The sequence below is a fragment of the Emys orbicularis genome, chromosome 24 (genome assembly GCF_028017835.1).
Source record: "Emys orbicularis isolate rEmyOrb1 chromosome 24, rEmyOrb1.hap1, whole genome shotgun sequence".
In the NCBI taxonomy this organism is placed as follows: domain Eukaryota; kingdom Metazoa; phylum Chordata; order Testudines; family Emydidae; genus Emys; species Emys orbicularis.
The window spans coordinates 11,763,851-11,791,824 of NC_088706.1; the positions used below are offsets into that span (position 1 = coordinate 11,763,851).

General features: G+C 57.0%; 1 protein-coding gene across 1 annotated transcript; it reads left to right on the forward strand.

Moving 5' to 3' along the window:
* Nucleotides 1–9,375: 9,375 nt before the first annotated feature.
* Nucleotides 9,376–27,892, forward strand: GRIN3B (glutamate ionotropic receptor NMDA type subunit 3B). The gene is made up of 9 exons (XM_065422238.1): nucleotides 9,376–9,804; nucleotides 16,488–17,086; nucleotides 19,973–21,023; nucleotides 22,465–22,610; nucleotides 23,710–23,825; nucleotides 25,945–26,096; nucleotides 26,239–26,403; nucleotides 27,018–27,085; nucleotides 27,523–27,892. The coding sequence occupies exons 1-9, from the start codon at nucleotides 9,376–9,378 to the stop codon at nucleotides 27,890–27,892; spliced, it is 3,096 nt and encodes a 1,031-aa protein (XP_065278310.1).
* The last annotated feature ends 82 nt before the right edge of the window (nucleotides 27,893–27,974 follow it).

A 27,974-nucleotide genomic window follows, 5' to 3' on the forward strand; every position in this document is an offset into this window, starting at 1 on the left:
ATGATCACATGTCACTGCAAGACTTCATTACTCACTTGCCAGCACACACATATACAGGGAGACTCACAGGTAAAACAGCCATCTGCAGACAATGGGAGTCATCAAGACTCCAAACCACCATTAATGGCCCACACTTTGCATAACTACAATAGGCCCCCAGAGCCACACTTCACACTTCTAGTTTAAGACACAAGAGTGGTACATCCATACAAACAGGATGACCACACTCAGCAGATCACAAGCTCTGCAATGATACCTTACAAGAGACCCTTTGCATGAAGCATACTCCAGCTACATTATATTCACTCATTATCATGTTTTCATAAAACCATATAGACTGCACAACGTCACAGTCGTGTTTTGACTTGTATGGCAGCAGCGCCAGTTGAGATCAGAGCCTCGCTATGCTGGGTGCTGCACATACACAGGGAGACGCTGACAGTCTACACTGGTAACGGAAAACTCATTATTCCCGTGTTACAGAAGGGAAACTGAGGCACGGCAAGATTAAAGCAGCTTGCCCCAGGTCACACAGGGAGTTTGTGGCAGAGCCAGGAATTGAACTGGGGGTCTCGATAGGTTTAAACTAGAGTAAATGATGGATTCCTTGTCACTTGAAATCATGATCTGAGAACTTCAGTAACTCCACCAGAGGTCTATTACTGGAGTGGGTGGGTGACGTTGTGTAGCCTGAAACGTGCAGGAACTCAGACTAGATGATCACGATGGTCCCTTCTCTGAGTCTCCTGAGTTCCCATCTGTTGCCTTAACCACTAGACCAGCCATCCTTTCTAGAGTATCATCCTAGGCATCCTTCTATCTATTCCCCTTCACCCTGGGCTCTCAGAGCTCGACAAGCATCATTTAAACCCTCCACGGCCCCATGCATGAGGGCAGTGCTGTCCCCATTGTATAGAGGGGGGAAACTGAGGCGCAAAGGAGCAACAAAGTGACTTGTCAAACCTCGCACGCTATTGGGCACTGCGCTGAGAATAGAACTGCGGAGTCCAGGCTCCCAGGTTCTGTTCTCTGCCCTGCTTCTCTCCGTGCAATGGGAAAACAAGTTGTAGCCACCTCCTCTGATTTCAGGTGGCTGAACGGATAATGCCCCCCGGAATCTCTCTTCATGCAGTGGTGCAGTTTGAGAACAGAACAGGGGCAGCAGCTGTTTGTCACAGGTTCCCACCTGGCTACCTGCCCAGGTGGGCAGGGCGACCGTACGTCCCATTTTGGCCAGGACAGTCCCCTTTTTTAAGCCTTGTCCCAGCCGTCCTGACTTTTTGGATAAAAGTGGACACTTGTCCCGGTTGCTCTTGCGAAGAAGTGGGGTGCGGTGCGGGGGGTGAGCGGAGATGCCAGCCCCGTGCAGGGGGGAGGTGGGGCTGGAGGAGGGCGGAGGAAGGGTTCCGGTGATCAGGGAAGAGCTCTGAGTCTTGCCTGTATGCATCAGAGACTTCAACTGACAGACAGCAACTGGCACTAATGCTGGGCCAGAGCCGATGAAGGGGAAACCCAGCTGCATTATTCTGTCCGGTCTGGTATAATTCAGCTCGTTGATCAGCCCCTGACCCAAGAGGAAGTTAAATTTTATGTAGCTAAGAGCAGCACAATCTACTTTTGTTTTGCAGCGCTCCTGTAAAAAGCCAGAGCGGCACCATTCAGCCATAGGGCGGGGGGGGGGACGGGACTATGGGGGAAATGGATCAATTTTGTGGCCGCAGGAAAGCAATCAGTTAGGGGAGGATGTTGTCTTGCTAGAAGGCTCTAAAACAAGGGGCTTAATGCAGCTTGGAATACCAGTGCAATGCCTGAAGATAGCAGAGTTATTTGTAGAACAGCTGCATCTGCTAAGATCGGGCCCCATTGTGTTAGGCGCTGCACATACACAGTAAGAGAGAGCCCCTGGTCCTACAGGTTTGCCATTTAAATAGATCAGATGGGAAGGGAAAGGGAGGTGCCCAAGGTCACCTAGCATTTCAGTAGCAGAGCCCAGGTCTCCTGAGTCCCAGTCCACTGGGCCCTGTTGCTTCTTGAGCAGCACCTGCTTATGGCCGGGCTCCAGTTGTCCCACCGCACTGCACCTTCAGCTCAGAAGGCCTAGCACGGGCCTGGAAAGACTGTCCCAGATACGCCAGCAACAGAGAGAGTCTTCTCCTGCAGGTCCTCTCTGTGTTCCTGGAGGGATCTCCCATCTCTTCCTACTCGCCTGCACCCAGGCGCAGGGCATAGCTGCTGTTCTCAGTAGCCTCGGTCACCCAGCCCGGCCCGTTCGTCCCTGCTCCTCAGGGGCTGAATTCGACTCTAAGGCCAGAAGGGACGACTGTGATCATCCAGTCTGAGCTCCTGCATAATGCAGGCCAGAGAACTGGTTCAACTCTGTTTCGAATGACCCGGGCGGTGGTGTCCTGGGCTGCCCCTTCCCCTCGGAGGGGATGCGGCTGCGCTGGAGACTGTGGGGGGTTGCTCCTAATCCCAGTGACTTGAAACCTTTCACGGTCGGAGCTAGAAGAAATGGTCAGGATCTCAGCAGAGCCTGAGCAAGACCCACTCTGATAAGGAGCCTGGTTTTTAGGGGTAAATTCCCAATCTCTGCTCGGGGGCCATCGCTACTAGTGTAAAGAAGCAGGCCCCTTCTGTGCCTCTCCCCCTGCTGACTTACTCTCACCTCCTGCCTTCATATAGTGTGTGCAGTGTCTGTGTACAGCCAGGCCAGATAGACTCCATAGGGGAGGGAGTGTGGCCAGGTGGTTAGAGACGGGGATGATGCACCAGGACACCTGGGTTCCATTCCCTGATCAGGGAGGGGAGTATGGCCAGGTGGTTAGAGACAGGGATGGTGCACCAGGACGACTGGGTTCCATTCCCAGATCTAGGCAGGGAGTGTGGCCTGGTGGTTAGAGACGGGGATGGTGCACCAGGATGCCTGGGTTCCATTCCCAGATCTGGGCGGGGAGTGTGGCCTGGTGGTTAGAGACGGGGATGGTGCGCCAGGATGCCTGGGTTCCATTCCCAGATCTGGGCAGGGAGTGTGGCCTGGTGGTTAGAGACGGGGATGGTGCACCAGGACGCCTGGGTTCCATTCCCAGATCAGGGAGGGAAGTATGGCACAGTGGCTGAAGCAGAAGTCTGGAAGTCTCAATTCCTGGCTCTGCTGCTGACCCATTGCGTGACCTTGGACAAGTAGCTTCCTTTCTCTGAGCCTCAGTTTTCCCCACCTGGGAAGCAGGTCTAAGCCTTACCGACCAGGGTGAGCTGGTGTTTTATGACTGACTAATGCCGGTAAAAACAAGCCCTTCAGCGGCTCAGCTGGAAGGCCCTAAAGACGAGCACGGCACTCTGCTCTATTGGGCTGGGGGGGGGTACCTAAGGGTGAGTGAGCTGCCTGTCAGTTGGGCAGAGAGAGCGTCAGTCCGTTCACAGGGCTGTAAACTCCTCGCTTTGGGGATGGCGTGGGGAGAGGAAAAGTTACTGCCCACCGGTTAACGACCCGAAAAGGGATACGGAAACCCAAACACAGCCATCGCTAGCGCGATGTCGTCGCTCTCCGGCATTTCCACTTGCTGCCCAATAACTAGCTAGGTTCAACTTCCCTCCCCACCCGCCCAAAAAAGGTCGGCAGGAGAACAGGAATTGAATCTCTCCCTTGTACAAGAAGGCCTGGGTCAGAACACCACAGGAGCTGGATGATTTAAAGGGCCAGGCGGGGGCTAACGCTCCCGGTCTGCTGAAGCCAAAACTCCTGTTTCAGGAGAATTTGGCTGGAATCCTCTGTGTCCTCCGCTGTGACGGCAGGTGTCGAATCCCAGCAGCTTTAATTGTGTCCTCATTTGGCACCTACCGTATGAGCCGCTTCGGCAGAGCCGGGCTTCCCGGTGGCAACACATTAATATTGGTACCACGCCGGCTCTGTGGTCGCCCCCTCCTTCCCCCCCCCCCGCCCTGTCTCCAGGAATTACAGCGGAACAGCATGAAGCAACGTGATAGTAAAAGACGCTCTGGAAGGTGAAATGGACAAGGGCAGAGCACAGAGCAAGGGTCATTTCCAGCTGCCTGTCTTTGCCAAAAAACAAACAAAGAATCCCATGGGTTTACAGGTACGTCAATTGTTTTTTAATAAAGTGGGAGGGGAAATCAGGGAAACATTTTTAACCCCCAAAAATTAAAAAATTAAAAGGGATGGAAGGTTTTGTGTTGGGCCCTCCTTGGACACAGTAAGGCTCAAAAATGTAGCGTCTAGGCTGGAAGATGGAGAGAGAGAGAGAGAGAGAGAGAGAGAGAGAGTGTGTGTGGGCGCGCACATGCATGCACACACAAAAGCATGCACCCAGCTACCCTCTGCTGGATGGAATCAGAACGGCTCAACTGTGTGTCATAAGCCCTATACTGCTAACAACAAATGGGGATTCTCATTTAGGTAAAGTGGAAGGGGGCCTGTGCTTTTGGCGCAGGAAAGCTCTGGCATCGAGCTTTGCTGTGCCCCTGAGCCTCTGCAGAAGAGGCGGCAGCCGTGGGCTTGATTTGTCCAAGGATTTGAGCACTCACAGCTCCCGCTACAGTCCAGAGGAGCCGTGGGGCCCCAGAGCCGGCTCATAGCTATTAAGGGTCTCGTGTGAATGGAAGTGATGGTATCGTGCACCCATCGATCGCTGTGTTAGCCATGGCTGGGAGCTGGACCTGTGGGCGTGTAGCCATTGCAGACTTAGCTTAGCCTGCCCAGCCATCCCCTCCTAGCCTTGAGCGGCAGGTTGAGAGGAGCCAGCCTTCTGAGTGGCTGCCCACGCCTTAAATTCAGCCCCCGTGCTCCTGCCAGGTCCCCCTGCCAAGCCGCTCCATCCTTCACTCAAAAAAACATGCGCCGAGAAGGGAGAACTGGCCACGCTGCCCCTTGGATTGTTAATCTCATTATCAGTCGCTTTATATCCATTTGTGGGGGAGGGACCATCTCCCAGCTGGTTGACTGGTCCAGTGTGACACTGCATGGGTTGGTCTCGTTAGGCCTTCAAAAGGTTTCCTTCTCCTGCTCTCCCCTTTGATCTCCCCCACTATCACGCCCGGGAGGAATTCATTCGCGTTCACTCATTACATTTGTCTGATGATCAATATTTTTCACCAGCTGCTACTTGGCTGGTTTGGGGGTTTTTTGGTTATTAATTTAATAGATTTTCTTCCCTTTCTGCTGGCAGCTGGTGTTTGTCTTCGGGGGGTGAGGGGACCTCATCAGAAATGCAGATTGGTGAACCGCAAAATCCATCCCCCCTTGGCCACATGTCGCTCATCTCCCCAGGACACACTTGGCCACTGCCTGGTCTCTCCCTATGATCACGGTGCAGCCAACTGGGTAGGTGATCAGCTGATTCCATTGTCTCCTGTCCATCCTCTCAGGATATGGTGCTAGCTTTTAAGAGTGGCCTGCCAAAGGCAGCTTGAGCAGCCTTCTGGCCTTCGTAGGAAGGAGCCAGGGCTATATCAGAGGGGCAGATCCCAGTGAAAGAAATCTGAGCGGCTTGTCCTTGGTGCTTTAAGGTTAATAACAGGGAGGTCCTGGCAGGCAGCGAGAATTAGTGGTTTGAACCACAAGGGGTGAGTGCAGGCTCAGCAGGGGCCGTGCCCAGAGAATGCCCTGAGCCAGACTGAACTGGGTGGCCCTGGCCTCCTGCCTGTGCCCTATTCGCCATCTGGAGGACCCAGTGCCACAGCCGTCTGGCTGGCTAATGCCTGGGTTATTTTAATTGTATTAGCCATTTATTAGCTCAGTATTATCGTGCCGCAGCTACTGGGAATCCTCTTAGATTTCCTCCTGAGATAAGCAGCATTTGGCCTCGTCTTGCCCCGTGGGAGGGGAGACCACAAGGTGCTGCGGAGAGGTGTGCGGGCTCTGCGCTCCCCTCTGAGTGCTAACCCCTGTGTAGGGCTGAGGGTGTCGTCATTCAGCTGGGCTACAGAAGTGATCCCATAGCACGTCTCTCAAGAGCAGGGGGATTAGCTTGTGTGTCCTAAAGATCCCCGCCCCCCCTCACCTGGCAATCGCAGCAGGAGAAGATATTCCCTTCCTGGCTTAAACAGCTATGTAGTGGCACTGTGCGCTGTTAAGCAGCTGCAGGGTTTCACCCCAGAGGTGGCTGCACTGCAGCCATGGCTGAAATGACGACTGTATATAGTCACAGGCGAGCGTGGGATGATGCACCAGAAATGTAAGTTGCCGGCAGCGTTAAAACGCTAGGCTGTATCCTAGGGGGTCACCTGCACAAGTTTATTCCTCCCTTTTCTCCTCCATTAAATCCAGAGCTGCATAGTCATGGGGTCATCCATCACTGGGGCAGCAGGGCCGTCCAGGGGCTAGGGCACTGAACTGGCATCTAGGAGACTTGAGTTCCAGGCCTGGCTCTGCTGTCTGACCTTGGGCAAATCATTCCCCCGCTCCGTGCCTCAGTTTCCCCTCCCACCTTTGTCTGTTTGGTCTATGTAGCCTTGAGCTCTTTGGGGCAGGACCTCACTGAAATGGGGGTTAGGTGCCTACAGACCATCGGGAATCTGGGCCCACAACCCTGCTTTAGCTCCCTCGCAGTGGGGCCGCTAAGCTTCCGTTTGTAAAAGGTATCAAAATGCCAAGCTATCAACCCTTTCGGTCCACCCTCAGGCCCAGCCTGTGAACACGGGGCCAGGCTGGGCACGTTGCTTTTTCTTGAATAGTTGTTCGCTGACAGGGACAAGGCTCCGGCCTCATACCTCGCTCCAGCAACCTCCTTCCCAAGATGTTCGCCAAGTCCGTGCCTATCGAAAAGGCCCCATGTTGCCATGCAGGTCACACACGCTGCCGGCACGGCTGGGAAAGGCAGTGGAGGAGATGATGGGCAGGCCGGGGGGGGGGCCTCTGCTTATTAAAAGACAGTGACAATTCTCCTGGAATTTCTCTGGATTTATGGTCTGAATCTCCTTCAGCCCTTTTCCCAGGCTGGGTATTATCACAGTGAAGGCCAAGGGAATGCCTAATGAAGTGTGAAAGAGTGACCCCTACTGCAGCACCTCTGGGCCCGGCGAGACAAAGGGAGCTGTGCTGGTACGTGTGCGTGCGAGCCGGGCGGGTTTGCTATGGGGCTGGGCTGAGGTCACGCATGCACTGTGGGTTGTGCAGGGTTCGGTGTGTGTTGCCGTATGGATTGCCCAGGGGCGTGACTGAGAGTCAAGGACAGTGGAGTGTGTCAAGGGTTGGCCAGCGTGTGAGGCGTGTGCAGTCGTGGAAGGTTTGTGTTGCATGGCAGGAGGCGGAGAGGGTTGTGCCAGATGAGTGGGCGGACGCCCGGGGAAGGAGCGGGTGCGCTGGGTTGTGTTAAAGTGTGCGCGTGCGCTTTGGGTTGTGCGGGGTTTGGGTGATGTGAGTCATGCAGTGCATGCGTACGTGGTTTGTGAGTTGTGTAGCTCAGAGTGGGTGCGTGTTTGCAGGTTGGGCTGTATAGGGGTTGTGTGGGTGCACACATGCGTGGTTTGAGTTGTGTAGCTTGGCGTGGGCCCGTGTTTGCAGGTTGGGTTGTATAGGGGTTGTGTGGGTGCATGCATGTGTGGTTTGTGAGTTGTGTAGCTCGGCGTGGGCTGGGGGAGCATGTCTTCACACTGGGCTGGGGCTGAGGGGGTTGCATGGTGAGCCCCGTGTGTTATACAAGGTGATGTGAGTACAATGAAGGGGCAGCGCGTACTTGGAGGTAACTGCACCACTCACTGAATGATTTCCAAATAAAATGTAGAGGAAGGAGCCAATCCTCAATAGGTCCCAAGGAAATCAAACCAAAGGCTCTGGGTCCAATAGGACTCAAAGAAGGCCAGGGTTGGTTGGTTTTTCCTGATTGATAAATACTCGGGTTCATGAAGGCAGAAAGCTTGTAAGCACCAGGCATCCCCTCTCTCTCTCTCAATGATAAATGCTGCAAGGAGCTAGCTAGTGCTGCTGTGTGCAATATTGCCCACTAGTGGATGAAATCTGAACTGTTCGCCTGTGTGTCATAGACACCTCCCTGCTAACAGAGATTCTCCTTTGGCTCAAGTCCTAGGCCCTGTGCCTAGAAGGCTGTGGGTTCCATCCCAGCTGCTGCTGGTGGCTCCAAATGGCCCTGGTCAGCAGCACAGGGAGAGCTGTGACGCCCTAGGTGCCTACGGATTTGTTAGCATTTTTTAAGACGTAAGAGTTAAACAGACACAATCTTACCGGCAGGCTGCTCTGAGCAGGGCAAGAGGACACGCTGGTGAAAATGCCTGTGCCCTCTCTATGCTCGTTCCCCTGCCATTGCTACCACAGGGGAAGCTGCACCAGCTGTGGGAGATTTTACTTAAAAGGCGAGTGGACTTTGCCTCACTAGTGCCCAGGGGGTCTCAGCCTTCTGCGTAACACATGGGAACCCAGAGGGCAGCTCCATAACCCTGAGACCCGTCACTCTCAAAGCACGTCGGGAAGGTGGGGCTGCACCATCGTCTTCCTTTTCCAAATGGGGAAACCGAGGCCCAGAGGGGGGGGGCTAGTGCCACAGTGCATCAGTGGCAGGGTCGGGACTAGGACACGGGTTTCCTATTGCCCAGCCGTGGCTCTAAGCACTCAACAAGACTGCCTCTCCTTTAGGAACCTGGGGGCCGCATCCGGCCCTTAGTTTTCATTGGATCCGCATTCTCCTGTTAAAAAATGATAAGCCTAGAGGAAGAAGCAGACCGGGTTATTAATTATTATTATTATTATTGTAGGTTTCTCCAGACAAATCCCACCAGGGGCCAGAGACTAAATAATTCCCCCCCCCCCAATCCCCTCACCCTTTGCCAGCCTGGCCTCTGAACTTCACTGAAACATTTGCTAGTGGCCAGCGGTGCCCGGTAAAGGGTGCTAAGGATCGTTGGCATTTGTGCACCACCCCTTGGCAAAGCCAGGCTCCACACTGTGTGTGTGTGTGTGGGGGGGGGGGCATCTCCAGGAGGGCACTTGGGCCGGACGAGGGCAGGGGGCATTTTTCTGCCAGCCTCCCCTCGCCACTGGATTCCCTTCGGCCTCTCCTGCCTCCAGCAGCCAGCTACCCTGGCATCTTCAACCCCCTTCCCCTGCCTTGCTATGATTGCCCCCCACCCCCCCACCCCCCCCCGCAGCCAATGCAAGCTGCTGTCTGTCTCCTGGTGCCTCTGCTGCCCCTGCTGCCAGAGACGCTCCATGGCAGCCCTGCCTGGAGATCCCAGCAGCTCCTCCGCTCTCCCAGCCTTCCTCATGCCCCCTCTCCTCCTCCTCCTCCTCCGGCACCCAGGACTCCTTCCTCCCCAGCGCCCGCCGCCTCCTCTCCCCCACCCTAGCCCCCCCGCCGGCCGCCCACCCAGGGCCAGGGGGGCGCCGGGGGCCGCCCAAACTTTCCGATGGAGTTTCTGCGGGCGCTCTGGCTGTGCGTGGGGGTGGCGGGCAGCCTCCTGCCGGCGCCCTGCCAGGGGCACCCCCAGCCCTGCCACATCCTCGCCAGGGTCGGGCACACGGTGCGCCTGGGCGCGCTGCTGCCCCTGGGGGGAGCGCAGAGCCGGGTGCGCAGCGCCCTGGCCAGGGCGAGCCGGGCCAGCTGGTTCCCCTATAACCTGAGCTTGGAGATCGTGCCGGGGGCTCCCCGGGAGCGGGACCCGGCGTCGCTGGCTCGCTGGCTGTGCCAGGCGCTGGTGGTGCAAAAGGTGGCGGCCGTGCTGGCCTTCCCCCAGTCCCGGCAGGAGCTGCTCCAGCTGGAGTTCCTCTCCGCCTTCCTGGAGATCCCCTTCCTCAGCGTCGTGGAGCTGGAGCAGCGGCTGCCCTTCAGCACCCAGGTAAGGGGGAGTCGCTGCGCCCCTGCCCCGCCGGGGCAGCTTCGGCTGGGCAACAAGTGGGGGTGTGGGGGGGGGGTCTGGCTGGTCCAACCCAGCCTGCTCCCTTGGCTCAGGGCTGGTCCGATCCCTGGGCGCTCTGCAGCTGGTGGGGCTTCTTGGCCACACAAGGGCTAGGCCAGCTGGGGGGGGAGGGGGAACACCACGCCTCTCCTGTAGTAATTCCCCTGCTGGCAGGAAGAGGATTTTGGGGGGGTGGGGACGGGGGCGGGGGGCTCCTTGCCCAATGAATCCAGCCCCTCCAACTCCCAGTGCAAGCTGCAGTTGGACCTTTTTCTCCTCCCCAGCATGAGCCCTGGTTGTCTGTAAGCCTGGGGGGGGGGGGGGCAGTTCGGGGTGTCCAACAGCAGCACTGCAGCTGGGGGAGGGTTTGTTGTAGGGACTATTTTTAAGGGGGGGGGGGGAATCTGCTCTGTATGCAAAGGAGCAGAAGAGACTCCTGGCTGCAAATCTGCACTTGCAACTGGCAGCCTCTTCCCCTGGGCCTGCCACCCTGGAGCATGTCTGGGTGGACAGGGAGGCTGGGGAGGGCCTGGAGGGGTCCCTGGAGGCTCTGCTTTCTGTTCTCCTGGCTACCTTGCGCTTCCTTCCCGCCTGGAGCCTTGCCCCAGCTCGATCCTGTCTCTGGAATGTCTCAGAAGGGCTGGTCAATACTTCAGCCACCTAGAAGGTCCCAGTGGTTTTGAGGTTTAATCACAGCCAAGTTCAGACCCATCGATCAGGGGGAATATTTATAGTTCGGGGTCACTTTATTCGCAAGCCAGGCCAGCCTCCTTCCCAGGTCCTTCCCCACCACCCCCAGGCACATGCGGGAGAGCAGTATTAATTGCAGTAGCGGGAGGGGGCAGGGAGCGGGGTTCTGGAGGAAAACGCCCCCCGTGCGAAGGAGAAGTTCATTTTAGGGCACGTGCGTTCCTGATCCTCGTGGCTTTAGTGCTGGGTGTGAGTTTATGTAACACGAAGAAGCACCGTGTTCCAGACTTCTTGCCACGAGGCAGGTTCAAGTGAGGAAGGTGTTTAGATAACATGCTGCTGTTTGTAGTGTAAAATCTAAGGCCCCAGTCAGCAGGCAGATCCCAGCAGGGCTGCAGATATCTGTACTGACAATCCAAGGGCCTTTCAGATGAGACCTTAACCACCGATCCCCAGGCGCTCTTTGTAAGATTATGCCCTTGGCCTAAATGTCCCCAGTGTTGTGTGCTAGCTGCTGCTTCCCACCCCAGAGGTGGCTGCATCTCCACAGGAGCTGTATGTAAAGTCGGTCAGTTACCCTGCAAACAGCAGAGTTTGTGCTCTGGGGAGAAATCTATTTTAGAGTGGAGCCATAGCCAGACCTTACCCTGCGATAACGCATCACAACAAGAAACAGGCCCGCCACTCAGCTCTCCCCTATCTCAGCCCTCATCTTTGCCTGCCTCCCATGCCCACTGTTCTCTCGCTTTTATTATGGTGAATTATTTCCATCACACACAAGGCTTTGTAAAGCAGAGGAGGTGGGGGGGGGGAATTTTATTGATGCTACAGGAATGTCTCTCCTGGCTGCTTTAAGCATCGCTGCTTTATTAATGCCCTGGCATTCTCTTGATTCGGAAACCTTTTCCTGCAGCCTCCGTGGGCTGACGGGAATGCAACGCAGAGGGAGGGTAAAAAGTGACCTAGGACCCAAGAGGAAGCCAATTGATGCATGTCGATTTGGACAGGGTCTAATTTTTCTTTGCATGGAGTTGATGTTACTATTTACGCATCTAGGACAGCTGAGCTCTGGGAACTATCGGGATATTTATTTATTTCTATTACACTCGAGCCCAGAGGTGCTGCTTAGGGTGACCAGATGTCCTGATTTTATAGGGCAGTCTCGATTTTTGGGTCTTTTTCTTATATAGGCTCCTATTACCCCCCACCCCCTGTCCCAATTTTTTACATTTGCTGTCTGGTCACCATAGTGCTGCTACATGCTGTATAGACTTAAAGGCCAGAAGGGACCATCACGATCCTCTAGTCTGACCTCCTGCACATCCCAGAACCTCACCCACCCACTCCTGAAATAGACCCCTAACCTCTGGCTGAGTCCCTGACGTTCAAATCACGGTTTAAAGCCTTCAAGTTACAGAGAATCCACCATTTGCACTAGTTTAAACCTGCAAGCGACCCGTGTCCCATGCTGCAGCGGAAGGTGAAACCTCCCCCCTGGTCTCTGCCAATCTGATCCGGGGGGAAATTCCTTCCCAATTCCAAATCTGGGGATCAGTTAGACCCTGAGCATGTCGGTGAGACCCAGCAGCCAGACACCTGGGAAAGAATTCTCTGGAGTAACTCAAAGTCCTCCCCACCTAGCGTCCCATCACTGGCTGTTGGAGATCTAGATGTGCAGTGAGAGACAGTCTGTGCTCCAGAAGAACTTACAGTCTAAATAGATGCGACGGACAAAGGGTGAGGGGAAACTGAGGCATGAAAGACTAAGAAACTTATCTCAGGTCACACAGCAGGTAGAGCTGGGGATAGAACCCAGGCAAACCTCACTTTAACCATTACATGTTTGAATCAATATGCTTGTTGATAAGGATAACTTGCAAAGCAAACCCTGCTGCTGTTGGAAGCTTCGAAGAGGCTTTGTTTATGGTGTTTACTGAGATATTACAGAATGATGTGCAAGGAGATAATGCTGCCCTTGTCTTGTTTACAATGTCACCAGAAAGTGAGAACAGGCATTTGCATGGCGCTTTTGTAGCCGGCATTGCAAGTCTCGGATGATGACCCAGCACACACAGTTCATGTGGGGAGGGATAGCTCAGTGGTTTGAGCATTGGCCCACTAAACCCAGGGTTGTGAGTTCAATCCTTGAGGGGGCCATTTAGGGATCTGGGGCAAAAAAAGAAAGAAAAAAAAAGTTGGGGATTGGCCCTGCTTTGAGCAGGGGGTTGGACTAGATATCTCCTGAGGTCCCTTCCAACCCTGATATCCTATGATATGATCTTGAGTCCTGGGCCTGTAAACCACACTGCTTCTCCATAGATATAGTTATGAACAAAATCCTAGACCCCCTGTATGTATCTTCCTGTCCATATTGTACTTAATTTAGATTGTAAATTCTCTGGGGCATGGCACAGCCAGTGATAGAACCCTGGGTCTAAGCTCTAAGCGCTTAGACACAGGCTAGCTGGGGCAGCACCATATTCTTGTATGTCTGTGCAGTACAGAGAGCACCGGCGGTACCTTGTAAAGGCAAACCAAGCTCCCACGGCTGACCAGGCTGGCCTGTTGCTTACACAAATATTTTGCCCTCTTCCTTCGAGGAACTCTAAGAGCTTTGCTTTGCCACCTTCACGTTAGATGCTGGTGCAGTATTATCCCTACCAACTGAGGATCGAAGAGAGGTTGGAATGCTTTCTCAAGGTCACACCACAAGCTGTGGGCAGAGCTGGGAACAGGACCCAGGAGTCCTGATGCCCGATCCTCCCACCCCACTCTAACCACTAGACTTTACTCTCCTCCTGGAACTGAGAATCAAGAATCAAGAAGTTCTGGTGCCTACTCCCCTTTCTCTAATCACTAGATTCCTCTCCTCCTAGAGTTGGGAATGGAACCCAGGAGTCCTGGTACCATCCTCCTGCTCTAGCCACATACCCACATCAGGCAGTGGAGAGATTATCTATAGAGAGAATGGGTATGAGCTGGAGTGAAATGTACCAACCACACCAAGCCCTGGTTACTTCACTATCAGTGGGAATAATCCCTAATTATTGGACCTGGCTGCTTTCTTTCTTACCGTTTCTTTACTGATCTCTTCCTCCCATGCAGCAGGCTTGACATCAGTGCTAGTTCCTGTTCAGAGACTGAGACCAGACTACTAGCTTCTGAAGGAGAGCAGTCTCGACAGCTGGCTCCCTTCTGCCTTGTGTCTAAAGGTGTAAATGGAGGTGTAGATCAATGCTGTTATGTTCCCAGCACAGACGCAGAGAAGTTCCATAAAACCATACAATCCTCTTGCTGGAAGGTTGCAACATCGCAAGACTTTAGTTCTTAAAATTCAGAACAATAACACAAAAGAACCTAAAAACAGAGAGAGACAAAGCAGGCTGCTCCCTAAAACAGAGCAGCACAACTCACCCCACCTCACTCTAGGCTGGCTCTCTGCAGACTAATTGCTGAAACCAAGCTGGCATGCTTTCCTACAGAGCCCCCTAGCCTGCAAGCAGAACCAGGAAATCCCCAACACCTAAAGGGATAGCTTGTAATTTTAACATCATTTCCAATATGCCACAAGAGAGAAGTTTTTTCTCCTCCCCTTCCCTTATATTGTGGGTATGAGCTATGGATGGGTTTGACCAAACATCTCAGAATCACTTGGAGCTCCACTGGAAGTAGGGGCACTTAGTGCCTTGCAGATTTGAGTCTTTAAATGACCATGTTCTGTTGCATTCCAGTCATGCCCCTCTAAGGGGTGTGAACATGGGTGGGTAAAGAGCAAGAGGAAAGCAGGTCTTGTGGATTGATTGCTGGGCTGGGCCTCCATGGCTGTGGGATTGAGTCCTTCCTCTGCCATCGACTCCCTGCCTGGCCTTGGACAAGTCACTTGACCGCTCTGTGCCTCAGTTTCTCCATCTGTAAAGTAGGCATGATCTTTCCTTTATCTTGGTGATTTAGATTCTAAGCTCTTCTGGGCCTGTCTGAACAATCACGGAGGATAGGTCCATCAATGACTATTAGCCAAGACAACTCCATGCGCTGGGTGTCCCTAGCCTCTGACTGCCAGACGCTGGGAATGGGCGACAGAGGATGGATCATTCAATGATTGCCTGTTCATTCCCTCTGGGGCACCTGGCATTGGCCACTGTCGGCAGACAGGATACTGGGCTAGATGGACCATTGGTCTGACCCAGTCTGGCCATTCCTTATGTTCTTAATGCCTGGCACAGCAGAGCCCTGATCATTAAATAGTTAATGATCATGCAGTGTGAGGGTGCATTTACAGCTCAGCTTCCAGCTGGTGTACGGAAGAAGAGTCGCTTCCCAGGGTGAAGCTCCCTGGTCTATGTAAGGGGATGAAGTTAACATCCTGCCCAGTGCTCCCGGCTGAATTTACCCCGTACAGGAAGTGATGAAATTAGAATTTTATTTAAAACTTTTTATGAAGGGATCTGGATAATGGTGTGTGTGTGAGAGAGAGAGAGAGAGAGAGAGAAAGAGATCGCTGCTCTGGGTCCGTGCCGCATTAGGCATTTCCATTCTACCCCCCTAACTTCCCTTTGGCAGTTTTAATTGGATGCTGGATCCTTCCCTTCCTGCCCTAAACGCTTATGCAGTGTTGCTGTCTGCTGTTAAACAGCAGCCGAGTTCCACCCCAGACGCAGCTGCATCTCAGCATATGCTCGAACACTCTGTGGGCACATGTGAGAGGTCCTCCTTGCACAGCTCCCACTTTGACGACGGCGCCCAAATATCCAGCAAAGCGTGCGACACCCCCTCCACCCACACCCCTTTAGTGTGACTGGGAGCAGAGCCAGAACCCCTGAGGAACTGTTTCTCCTCTTTGAAGCCTTCCCTCTGATCTCTTGGATTTGGTGCCCTCTCCTGGCCACTCGCCTCCTTGTCCATTTCCTCTGTGAATTGACTGGAGTTTTATTTTTGGCGTGAGTCAGGGACGGCTGCAGCAGCGTCGTTTATGATCAGCCCAGGCAGGGTCCCAGGTGCAAGCAGGAGCTTGGGATAGGGGGTCTCCGAGAGGAAGCAGACCCTGCGATCTGGCGGGTTTTATTCCCGGGTGTCGTTTTAGATTTAAATGCACGCAAAGCCACCGGTCCAGAGGCCATAGGATAATGGGACAATGCCCAGCAGAGACCAATGCCCTCCATGCCCCAGAATAGCCAGTCGACACACCAGACCCCTCCCCCATGGTGAATTCACAGGAACCTTCCCTCCCCCATCAATTGCAAATAACTTGTCCACCCCGTTTGGAGACAGAGGCACCCTCCTAGTCCTGTGGTAAGGCTCACTTCACCGCCATGAGCAGGTGGGACAAGAGGTCCAGGCTGCATGAGTTCCCAGAAGCACCTGTTCCTGAGTGCTGTGTTGCCCCCAAGGCCACAGGCGCTAGGGGGCGCTGTGCTGCAGGAAGCAGTGTGGATGACTCAACAGGGTTAGCAGTGCCCGCAGTACCCTCATGCGGCATGAGGGGGCGCTGGGCATACCCTGGTCCTTTTTAGCATGGTGACCCCAGTTCCCTCGGTCATTAAACGCTGCCTCCCTAAAGTTCCTCTTGTAACTTTATCTCAGTTTGGCCCTTCCTGTCCTAACCGGCGGGGCAGCCTTTCTGGGCAGCTGTTAAACAGCTGCTGCATTCCACTCCTGAGGTAGCTGCACTTTAGTGGTGGGAGGAAACGATCCCCATGTCTCCCTTACCTAATGGCCAGGAGGGAAGCTCAGTAGAAGGGCAGAGGAGGAGAAATGCCTCTAGATGACACTGAGTTTCTGGTGTGTCCACATGAGCCGCTGTCGCACCCCCTGATTACAGTACAGCCATATCTTATAGGTACGTACAGCGCCTAGCGCAGTGGGACCCCCAATTTCAGCTGCCACTAATATAAAGACCAATAAGTAAATCTCACTTGTCATCTCTGGGCTTGCAGAATCCCTTCCACCTGCTCATGGACCGGAAGAGCCCCATGGAGACCCTGGTGGACGTGCTGGACAGCGTCCTGCAGACCAACGACTGGCATGAGATCACCCTGGTGCTGTGCCACGCCTGGGACGTTTCTGGCTTCCTGGATTTCTGGACCAGCAACACCGACCTCTTCCTGAGAACCATCCTGGACCTGAGCTACCTGGACGAGCCAGGCGCTGCCCGCTACCTCCGCCAGCACTTGGAGGAGCTCAAGGAGCTGGCTGGCCCAGTGCTGCTCTTTGGCTGTGACGCCCGCCTCTCACAGATGGTGTTCAGGGCGGCCTCGGCGTCGGGCCTGATGCTGCAGGACTTTCACTGGATGCTGGGGCACCCGTTGAACGTGGACGAGCTGCAGACGGAGGGGCTGCCCCTGGGCCTCCTGGCTTACGGGGAGGTCAACAGCCCCACGTTGGAGCAATTCACCCAGGACGCGGTGGAGTTGGTATCCCGGGCCATCTCCAGCGCCATGTACATCCGGCCCGACCTCACCCTCATCCAGAGCATGGTGAACTGCAACGACAAGCACGTGGAAGGCTCGGAGTCCTCTGGGCACTACCTCTCCAGGTAAGCTTGGAGCCAGCCCCGTCAGCGACTCCTAGCACGTGGGCCAGTGTCTGTCTTGCCCAGCTGCTGCCCCCTGCTGGGGCATCTGCTTCTCTTTGAACATTCAGACAGCCAGAGATGCTTTCCTGCCATGGCAGGCTGGGTGCAGAGGGAGGTTGCCAGCCGGCAGCAATGCCCAGCCGGTCCTCCCACACCCTCCGATGCCCCCTACTGGTTGGCCTTCCTCTGCATTTGATTTTTAGTGCAAGAACTGGAGTCTCTCTGTTTAATGTCATGGGGTGGTCCAGGGTGCCAGACTGCGAGAACTGGGTTTTGACTCAGGTCTTAATGCTGACCTGCTGGGTGACCCCGTGGCATGCCACTTCCCTTCCCTGTGCCTCAGTTTCTCATTTGGGTGAAATTCTCTGGCCTCTGCTCTGCAAGAGCTCAGCCCTAGATGGTCATAATGGTCCCTTCTTGCCTTAAAAATGTAAGGTTTGTCAGACTGGGTCATAATAGGGAGGCAGTGGAAAGAGCACTGGACTGGGACTCAGGAGACCTCCCTTCTATTCCCGACTCTTCCGCTGACCAGCTGGGTGACCTTGGGCAAGTCACTTCCCCTCTACATGCCTCAATTTCCCCAGCTGGATGATGGGGCTCACAATACTGCCCTCCTTTGTAAAGTGCTTTGTGATCTTTGGGAAAGAAGCAGTTGGCGTTGTTATGTTAATACCTTGCACTCCTCTGGCACTGCACTAATTAACTAAGTAGCCCTTGCAATCCCTCTGTCGGGGGAGGGGTGAAGGGAATTATTTATTGTGATACAGATGGGGAAACTGAGGCACCAAAAGTCACTTGCCCAGGGTCAATACAGCAAAGTGGTGGCCGAGCTGGGATTAGTCTCCTGACTCCAGCCTGTGCTCTGACCACTAGGTCATGCTGCCTCTTGGGAGATCAGCGGTCTGCTCAGGCACTAACCATTTCCTGCAAGAGGCTGTGTCTGTGCAGAAGCTGTCTGGGAAAGGGACTTTGTCTCTTTAAATCTCTGAGAAACGTCACCAGAAAGCTGTTGTTATAGAAATATGAATTTTGCTAAGGCCCCGACAGCCCGGCAGAAGGCAGTGTGTGGGCAGCGTGGGCTGGATCCCTTCCTGACCCTCCCAGCAATTGGCCCAGGCCCTGGAGCATGGCATTTGATTCCCGTTAATTACAGCTACCAGCATCACTAATGGTCCAGCTGCTTTAGAAATGCAGCGAAGTGCTGCCCCCTCCTCGGGGCCTCTCTGGCAACTTGGGCTCATTCTGGAGACGCTACTAGTGTCTTAATGAGGCTGTTCCAAGGCCCGGGAGAGGGAGTGGGAGGGGAGCAGAGGGAAGGCGAGTGAGAGATGGAAGGAAAAGGAGAGCTGAGGAGAATGGAGCTGATGCCAGAGGGAAAGGCAGGCTCAGTGGGGCAGAGGGTTGTTTTATGGGATGCTTTGGCAGCCTTGGATGGAAGATGGAATTCACACCCCCTGCCCCACACGCCCCTCCAATCCCCTGTGCCATGTGCATTCTGACATGAACCCATGTTAGCACTGACACACATGGGCACATGCTCATCCTGCCACACCCAGAGGCCCAGGCGCTCAGACATGCACGGCGACACACACATGGTCACCTGTCCAGTCTGACATGCAAAGATATGCACACACACACTGTTCTGCATGGTTGCATGTCCAGTGTGACATGGGATGCTATGCACACACACACTGCCCTGCATGGTCACATGTCCAGTCTGACACGCGATGCTATGCACACACACACTGCCCTGCATGGTCACATGTCCAGTCTGACATGCAAAGATATGCACACACACACTGTCCTGCATGGTTGCATGTCCAGTCTGACACACGATGCTATGCACACACACACACACACTGGCCTGCATGGTCACATGTCCAGTCTGACATGCAAAGATATGCACACACACACACTGCCCTGCATGGTCACATGTCCAGTCTGACACGCAATGCTATGCACACACACACTGCCCTGCATGGGCACATGTCCAGTCTGACATGCAAAGATATGCACACACACACACTGCCCTGCATGGTTGCATGTCCAGTCTGACACCTGATGCTATGCATGTGCACACACGGCCCGGCACACACATCAACACCGCTCCTCCTTGCACACGTGCTGACATGCACCTGGGAGGCCCTGAGTTTCCCCGCCCGTCCGGCCGGTCTGGTAATAATCAGCCCCTTTATCCAGGGCACAAGACATTGCTGCTGAAGATTCCCAGCCCCCGGCCCCAGGGTGCCCCCACCCCAGCTCTGTCAGTGCCCCTGCCCTTCTAACAGCCTCCGTTCAGCCAGTCCCCAAGCAACTGCCCAGCGCGGAGCAACCTCTGCTCTCAAAAACCCATCGACTGAAGCAAACTCCTTGATTTAGTGAGTGGAACCAGGCTGGGGGAGGCCCCCTCAGGTCAGGTCCTTGGGGCTTGGAGCAGCCTCTTCAGGGTCCTGAAGAGCAGGGGGTTCTCAACCTGGGGGTTGTGACCACCCTGCCCTTCCCCTGTTGTTCACTGGGGGGGCAGATCCTGGCCGGAGCCCAGCTAGATGGGGGAGATCGGTGCAGAAAAGGGCAAGAATCCCAGTATTTCCACTGCTGTGTTCCCTCCAGCCCCCCGGGTCTCCGAACACTCGTCAATTCCACCTCCTGCCCCGACACGCCTGATGGCCTGTGCAGTAGATCAGCTCCCCCCTGCCACCGTCCCAGCCCGGGGCCCCTTGTGTGCTGGGCTCCCGGTGGCCAGACCCTGTCTCCGGCTCCCTCCCGGCCCCCTCGCTGTCGCTCTGTGCTCAGCTCCCCACCCCGGGGATGTCAGGTGCCCAATGCTTCCTCTCTCCCCTCCGCCAGGTTCTTGGCCAACACGTCGTTCCACGGGCGGACGGGGCGGGTGTCTGTGCGGAATACGTCGCTGGTGCACACCGAGCACCGCTACAGGATCTGGAGCCTGCTGCGCGACTCCCTGGGGGAGCCCACCTGGGTGACGGTGGGCAGCTGGCAGGACAGCAAGCTGGAGGTGGAGGAAGGGTTCTGGCAGACCCAACTGCAGCGCAAGAGCCCGGGCAGCGGGGGCGGCTTCTCACGGGTGAAGCTGCGGGTGGTGACGCTGGTGGAGCACCCGTTTGTCTTCACGCGGGAGGTGGACGAGGACGGGAGCTGCCCGGCCGGGCTGCTGTGCCTGGACCCCCACACCAATGACTCGGCCGTGCTGGAGGCCCTCTTCGAGGCGCTCAATGCCGAGAACGGCTCAGTGCCCCTGGAGTACAAGAAGTGCTGCTACGGCTACTGCATCGACCTGCTGGAGAAGCTGGCTGAGGACCTGCCTTTCGATTTCGACCTCTACATCGTCGGGGACGGCAAGTACGGGGCCTGGAAAAACGGGCAGTGGACGGGGCTGGTGGGGGACCTGCTCAGCGGCACGGCCCACATGGCCGTCACCTCCTTCAGCATCAACTCGGCCAGGAGCAAGGTCATCGACTTCACCAGCCCCTTCTTCTCCACCAGCCTGGGCATCCTAGTGAGGACCAAGGACACAGCCTCGCCCATCGGCGCCTTCATGTGGCCCCTGCACTGGACCATGTGGGTGGGGATCTTTGTGGCCCTGCACCTGACGGCGCTCTTCCTGACCCTCTACGAGTGGAAGAGCCCCTACGGCATGACCCCGCACGGGCGCAACCGCATGAAGATCTTCTCCTACTCCTCGGCCCTCAACCTCTGCTACGCCATCCTCTTCGGGCGCACCGTCTCCAGCAAGACGCCTAAGTGCTACACCGGCCGCTTCCTCATGAACCTCTGGGCCATCTTCTGCCTCTTGGTGCTCTCCAGCTACACGGCCAACCTGGCCGCCGTCATGGTGGGGGAGAAGACCTTCGAGGAGCTCTCGGGGATCCATGACCCCAAGGTGGGAGGGCCGTTGCGCTGCCTCGGAGGCGGGAGGGATCCGAGGTGTCGGGGGAAGTTGCCGTTTTCCCTTCCCTCCCCTCCCCACGCTGGTCTCCTCTGCATCCCGGTTTCCTTTGGATGGTGGCCACTGCAGCAGCCCAGCGCCCCTTAGCTCCATGCTGGGGCCTTGGGGTCAGGCCCGACTCCAAGGGGAGAGCGCCCCCTACCAGTCACTTTGCCGACTCCAGCCGAAGAGCGGTGTTAGCGCCAGGCCTTTTGAAACTCGTCCACGCCGTTCCCAACCCGTCGTTATGTCGGGCTGTCGCCTGGAGCTTTGCCAGTCGTGCCACCCGCCGCACCCCGTTTTCCCAGCTGGCTCCTGGCTGCTGCTGGTTCTGGGAGCGACAGGGGGTGTAAAATCCAGTGGATGGTTCAGTAGGGGGCGCTCTTCCCTCAGAGCCATCTCTGAACCATTGGCCCCGCAGTGCTGGTGCTGGCTTTTGAATGAGATTTAAATCCAAGGTCCTGTCTGCTTGCAACCTCAAAACCCCAGGGTCCTTTTTCTATGAGTTGGGGGGGGGGTTCACCCCGAATCCTGGCCAGATTCCAGTTGGGATAATTCTGCCTCCCCTGCAGTTCAAGCTAGATGCAGCATGCTTCCTCCCCTCCTGTCCTGAACCGCTGCTGTTTGCAGAGAAATACCTCCACCCAGGGCCGGCTCCAGGCACCAGCCTGGCAAGCAGGTGCTTGGGGCGGCCACTCTGGAGGGGGGCGGCACGTCCAGCTGTTCAGCGGCAATTCGGCGGACGGTCCCTCACTCCCGCTCGGAGTGAAGGATCTCCCGCCGAATTGCCGCCGCAGATCGTGATCGCGGCTTTTTTTTTTTTTTTTTGGCTGCTTGGGGCGGCCAAAACCCTGGAGCCGGCCCTGCAGCCTCCACCCCAGAGGTGGCTGCATTCTGGTGGGAGCAGTGGTGCCAATTAGGGGAGGAGCAAACCCTACCGGTTTTTGCATTTGCTCATCGTTCCATACTAAATCAGTACGGCTGATGCCAGAGCCGTCCGGCGCATCGCTCTGGCTGCATGGTTACACCCCCGCTCAAATGTAGCCCGGTGCTGCCCCCTGGCTCACGGAGTGTCTGTTCCTGTATGGCAGAGTGCAGGGCGGCCCCCGAGAAATCAACTTGTGCTGGCGCTGGCCCCTGCACTGTGTAGCTAAGAGCGGAGAGACTCCCTGGCCGGGGGTGGCGGGGGGGGACTGGCATATGCCCCCGCCCAAGAAATAACTTACTTGCTGCCTCTGGGTGGTGGGGAATGGAGCCCGGCATGTACAGCCAGCGACTCCGGGTTACAAGGGACAGGCTGATGGGCTCGGGGTTCACTGCTTTGACCCCAACCCCTCCCCGGCTCACCTGCCTTGCTGTTGGTATTTGCAAGCCACCCGCCTGGTCCTCTTTGCAGCTGCACCACCCCTCGCAGGGCTTCCGCTTCGGCACCGTGTGGGAGAGCAGCGCCGAGGAGTACATCAAGAAGAGCTTCCCCGAAATGCACGAGTACATGAGGCGCCACAGCGTCCCCACCACCCCTGCCGGGGTCACCATGCTCAAGTAAGGGGCAGGCTCAACATGTGGGGGAAGGCGGGCGTATGGCCCTGGCTCATTCGCGATGAACTGGCCAGCACTGTAAAGAAACTGGGGGGGGTGGGGGCTGGACTACCTCCCCTCAGTGCGTTGCACCAGTCTCCACAGCGTCCCCTGCTGGCAGAGGCTGGGCTGGAGTAGGCGGGAGGTGCCCCCACAGCCAGCGCTCCTGCCCTACTCCCCACAGCGCCCCCTGCTGGCAGAGGCTGGCCTGGAGTAGGTGGGAGGTGCCCCCACCGCCAGAAATCCTGCCCTGCTCCCCACAGCACCCCCTATTGGGAGAGGCTGGGCTGAGGTAGGCGGAAGTGCCCCCCCCCCAGCCAGTACCTCTGCCCCGCTTCCTACAGCGCCCCCTGCTGGCAGAGGCTGGGCTGGAGTAGGTGGGAGGTGCCCCCACAGCCAGCGCTCCTGCCCTGCTCCCCACAGCGCCCCCTGCTGGCAGAGGCTGGGCTGGAGTAGGTGGGAGGTGCCCCCACCGCCAGAAATGCTGCCCTGCTCCCCACAGCGCCCCCTGCTGGGAGAGGCTGGAGTAGGCAGGAGGTGCCCCCACAGCCAGTGCTCCTGCCCCGCTCCCCACAGCGCCCCCTGCTGGAAGAGGCTGGGCTGGAGTAGGCGGGAGGTGCTCCCACAGCGCCCCCTGCTGGAAGAAGCTGGGCTGGAGTAGGCAGGAGGTGCCCCCACAGCCAGAAATGCTGCCCTGCTCCCCACAGCGCCCCCTGCTGGGAGAGGCTGGAGTAGGCAGGAGGTGCCCCCACAGCCAGTGCTCCTGCCCCGCTCCCCACAGCGCCCCCTGCTGGAAGAGGCTGGGCTGGAGTAGGCGGGAGGTGCTCCCACAGCGCCCCCTGCTGGGAGAGGCTGGGCTGGTGTAGGCGGGAGGTGCTCCCACAGCGCCCCCTGCTGGGAGAGGCTGGGCTGGTGTAGGCGGGAGCTCCCCCCACAGCCAGCGCTCCTGCACTATCCTCTTTTGTAATTGGTGGCTATTTACCCCTTAACCCGCCAGCCACTTCTTGGGGCCGGGGAGGGCAAATCCAGCCAATCAGCCTCTCCCCTATGCTCCCTTTGCCAGGACCGAGCCCCCCACGCTCAACGCGTTCATCATGGACAAGTCCCTTCTGGATTACGAGGTCACCATCGACTCGGACTGCAAGCTCCTCACTGTGGGGAAGCCGTTTGCTATTGAAGGTGAGCTACTGCCTGGGGCCAGTTCCCCTTGGCCCCCTGCCCACGGCCCGAGCTGCTGAATGCACCGGTGCCCTGCCCCGGGAGAAGGGGCATTGCTTGCGTGGGACTGGGCCGCAGCGGTAGGCGACAGGTGGCTTTAGTGCAGTGTTGATCTGTGTTAAAATGGCTCAGCTTGGCGGGTCTCTGCTCCGGCTGCCCCCTAGGGCAGTGAGCTGCTAGATTCACTTTGCTTATGGGCCCCCCCACCGCAGACAGCTCCTGAGCTTTGGTCACAGCTGGAGCTAAACTGGGGACCTAGAGGGGAAAGGCTCCTTAGTCCAGTGGCCGGATCCACCTCACTACCCAGAGCAGATCTAAAATGACACTGACCCCAGGCCGAGGGGCTGTAGCTTCCAGTGCCTTCCAGCCAGCAGTGAGTGCTCCCCTGCATAAGCCGCACAAAGCCATTGTCTCATTCAGAGAGACACCCCCCTCGCCCCCGCAGCCTGAGTCTTGCACACCTGAGCTTCGCTCCCTGGTGAGTCCACAGCCTACGTGCCCCAGGGACCCGCAGCGCAGACAGGCTCTGCTTGCAGCAGCGGTGGGTCCGTGTCGCCCTTCACCAGGCTCTCCGAGGGGCGCGCATCCAGAGCAAGGGACTAGCAAAGCAGAGGAGCCCTGGTGTGGTGCAGCCCCTCACCTGGGTCCAGCGGTGTGCTAGCTACACAACAGCTGGAGACCCCAGTAGCCCATCTGGCCTGGTCTCCTAGGATGTTCATCGTCCTTCCTGACCCTGCCATGGACAGTGAGCCTGTGCCCTGGAGCATGAGGGTTCGGCCTACCATGATCCTGGTTTGGCTAAGGGTGAGCAAAGCCTCCAGGTGCTGCTTGCCCTCTTCTCTCCCCACCCCGATCCCTTCCACCTCCTCTAATCTCCCACACAGCCTCCTCCTCTCGTCCCTGTGCAGCAGGGCTGCTGGCTGATCTCTCCTCATTAACCAGGCTGCTGCCCCGGAGCCGAGAGGGAAGTTAAATGAAGCCCCCGCGCTCTCGCCTGCCAAGCTGTGACTAGAAAGGGAAACAGGGAAGCGAAGGCAGCCCCGTCAGTGGGGAATGAGCCAGAGGGCCCTGCAAGGCAAGGCAGGCTGCTGCGTGTCACAGGGCCCACGACAACTCTCAATGGCCACACCACTAGGAAGCAAAGCTCATGGGTTTTTCTCCTGGGGAGGCCAGACGGATTTATGGCAATGGGGCCAACCTGTCTTATGATGAGAACAACTTACCTCAGATGTGCAGGGCATAGGGAGGAGCAGCCCCCCCCGCACTAAACCACACTGGGCTGTGTAGCTGCAGGCACTTGCCAGACCAAGGGGCACGGTGTGGCTTTAGAGCCCTGAGAAAACCCCCCAGTCAGCCGGGCCCGGGCGGTCCAGGTTCATAGGCCAGCTCTGTTACCTTGCCCAAGTTCCTCCAGCTTTCAATGGGGTGACAAGCCCTACGGGGCTAGAGGGGGCAGGAGCCCAGGGCTTTTATTCATTATTTGCAGGGCCGCTGCAAGGAAGTTTCGCCTAGGGCACGAAACTTCCACCTTGCGCCCCCCCCCCCAAGCCCTGCGGCAGCTCCCCGCCCCCCCCCCCCCCGCCCTGAGGCGCCCCCCCCTCCGTGGCAGCTCCCCACCCCAGCTCACCTCTGCTCCGCCTCCTCCCCGAGCACGCCGCCCCCGCTCTAATTCTCCTCCCCTCCCAGGCTTGCGGCACCAAACAGCTGATTGGCGCTGCAAGCCTGGGAGGCGGGAGAAGTGGAGCGGGTGTAGGAACGCTGTAAAAAAAATTGGGGGCACCACTTTTTGGCACCCCCAAATCTTGGCGCCCTAGGCGACCGCCTACTTTGCCTAAATGGTAGCACCGGCCCTGATTATTTGTATTGTGGTAGCACCTTGCGGCCCGGCTGAGATCAGAGCCCTGCTGGGCTCAGTGCTGTACGCTCACTGCCCTGAAGAGCATCCTCTAGACAGGGTGGGAAGAGCCACAAAGGCCACAGGAAAGGACGTGATGCCCCACAGTGTGCCTAGGAACAGAGCCCAGGGCTGCTGGCTTCCAGTCCACCCCCGGGATGGTACTTCTCTCTCTCCCCCCGCTAGGCTATGGAATCGGGCTCCCCCAGAACTCGCCCCTGACCTCCAACCTCTCTGAGTTCATCAGCCGCTACAAGTCGGCCGGCTTCATGGACCTGCTGCACGACAAGTGGTACAAGATGGTGCCCTGTGGCAAGCGGGTCTTGGCCGTCACCGAGGTGAGGGCGGCCCGGTGGGCTCTGCGGGGAGGAGAGGTGGTGGGGCCCAGGCTGCCACTGGAGCCTTGTGTGGCAGGCAGAGGGGGCACTGACCCACTCCTCAGCCTAGGCTAATCCTCCCCCCGCCCCCTTTCCCTTCCAGACGCTGCAGATGGGCATCTATCACTTCTCCGGGCTCTTTGTGCTGCTGTGTGTCGGGCTCTGCGGCTCCTTGCTCACCTCCCTGGGCGAGCACGTCTTCTACCGCCTCATCCTGCCCCGCATCAAGAGGAAGAAGAAATTCAACTACTGGCTGCACACCAGCCAGGTGAGAGCAGCTGGACCCCAGCCCCGCTTTCCTTAAACGGCCTGCCCCCCGCTGGGCTGGGTTTGGAAGCTGTCTGGGCAGCACCTCCTGCTGCCTCCACCAGGGCCTCGTGGTCCCCACCAGCCCCGTGCTTCAGGGTGCCTCTTCCCTAGCTGGCCCAAGAGCAGTGGTGCTGGGGTCTGAGTATTTATTGCTAGTAATTATTTGTATTAGCGTAGGACCTACGAGCCCCAGTCATGGCCCAGAACGCCCCTGTGCAGCTTTCTTTTCTCCAGCCTTGCCTGCGTGGGACACAGCACTGCCACCCATAACATGGGGCCCAGACAAAGCCCCTACAGGGCGTCTTCTGACATAGATATTGCCCTAAAGATTCCCCTCCTCTGCCCCTGGCCCGGTCGCACACTGTCCTCTTCCCTGCTGCCTACACCCAGCAGCTGTTGGGACTCCCTCCCACCCCCAGCCTGTAATTCTCCCTTCTGCAGGAGCCCCGGAAAGCCACTCTCCGAGGCACTGAATCAAAGTTCAAGTAACTCTGAAAAGGCAGATCCCTGTCCTAACATCCCCCCAGCCCTTTCCCTGTGGGTCTGATTCCTCTCCTCCTTTGCACTTCACAGAAAATCCACCGGGCGCTGAACGTGGGCTTCGAGGAGCAGAAAAACCAAAAGCTGAGACTTGAGAAAAGGTACTAACGGAGCAAAGCCCCGTTCCACCTCCGCCGCAGGCCTGAGTCTTCACCGCAGGTCGGCAGCTCCTGCTGTCTAGCTGCAGCAGGAGCTTAGAGCAGAGGGCTCTCGCCCCCAAGCAGCGGTGCAAACAGGTGGCTAATGGTCCAACACCCCCTGCCTTCCCACAGGTGTTAGGGTAGCTGGATGGGAGAAGGGTGCCCCACCCTGGAACCTTGATGGCCACCAGCAAATAGTCTTGGGTGTGAGTGTCCAGCTTGGAGAGAAGAGGATCACCCAACCCTTCTAGGGGGAGGACCCTGCTTTGACCAGCCGTTGCCATCCTCTCTCTCAGGAAGGGCACAGACAGTGAGGAGGGGGGGAGCCGTCTAGTCAGCTGGGATGGTAGACTTGGCCCTGAAGGCTCGACTCACCCTCTGCCTGTTTCACTCTGAAGGTGCAACATTCAGAAGAGCGAAGAGGCACCAGCCCCAAATACCAGTCAGCCAAGCTGGAACAACCTCAGGAAGGCCACCAGGAAAGAGGACAAGCGGGTGCATTTCAACATGGAGCAGACGCCCTCTGAGCCAGCGCAGGAGAGGGAGGTGCCTGTGTGGCACTGCACAAACGGCAGGGTGCCCCAGCCGGAGGAGTGGGATGCTAGCGAGAAGGAGCTCAGGGAGCTGGAGGGACGGATCCAGGCAATCAGGGATCAGCTGAGAGCGGCCCTGGTGCGGAAGAGCGAGCTGGTGGTGACGTTGGGGCCCACCAAGAACATCCGCATGCTACCTGTTAAGCCTATTGTCGAGAAGAACGAGGACAGGTAATGGGACACGGGCCATTCAGGTTCCTTTTGAACTCAACCCTGGAAAACCAGCTGCTGTTTCCTTTCACGTCTTAAATCAAACC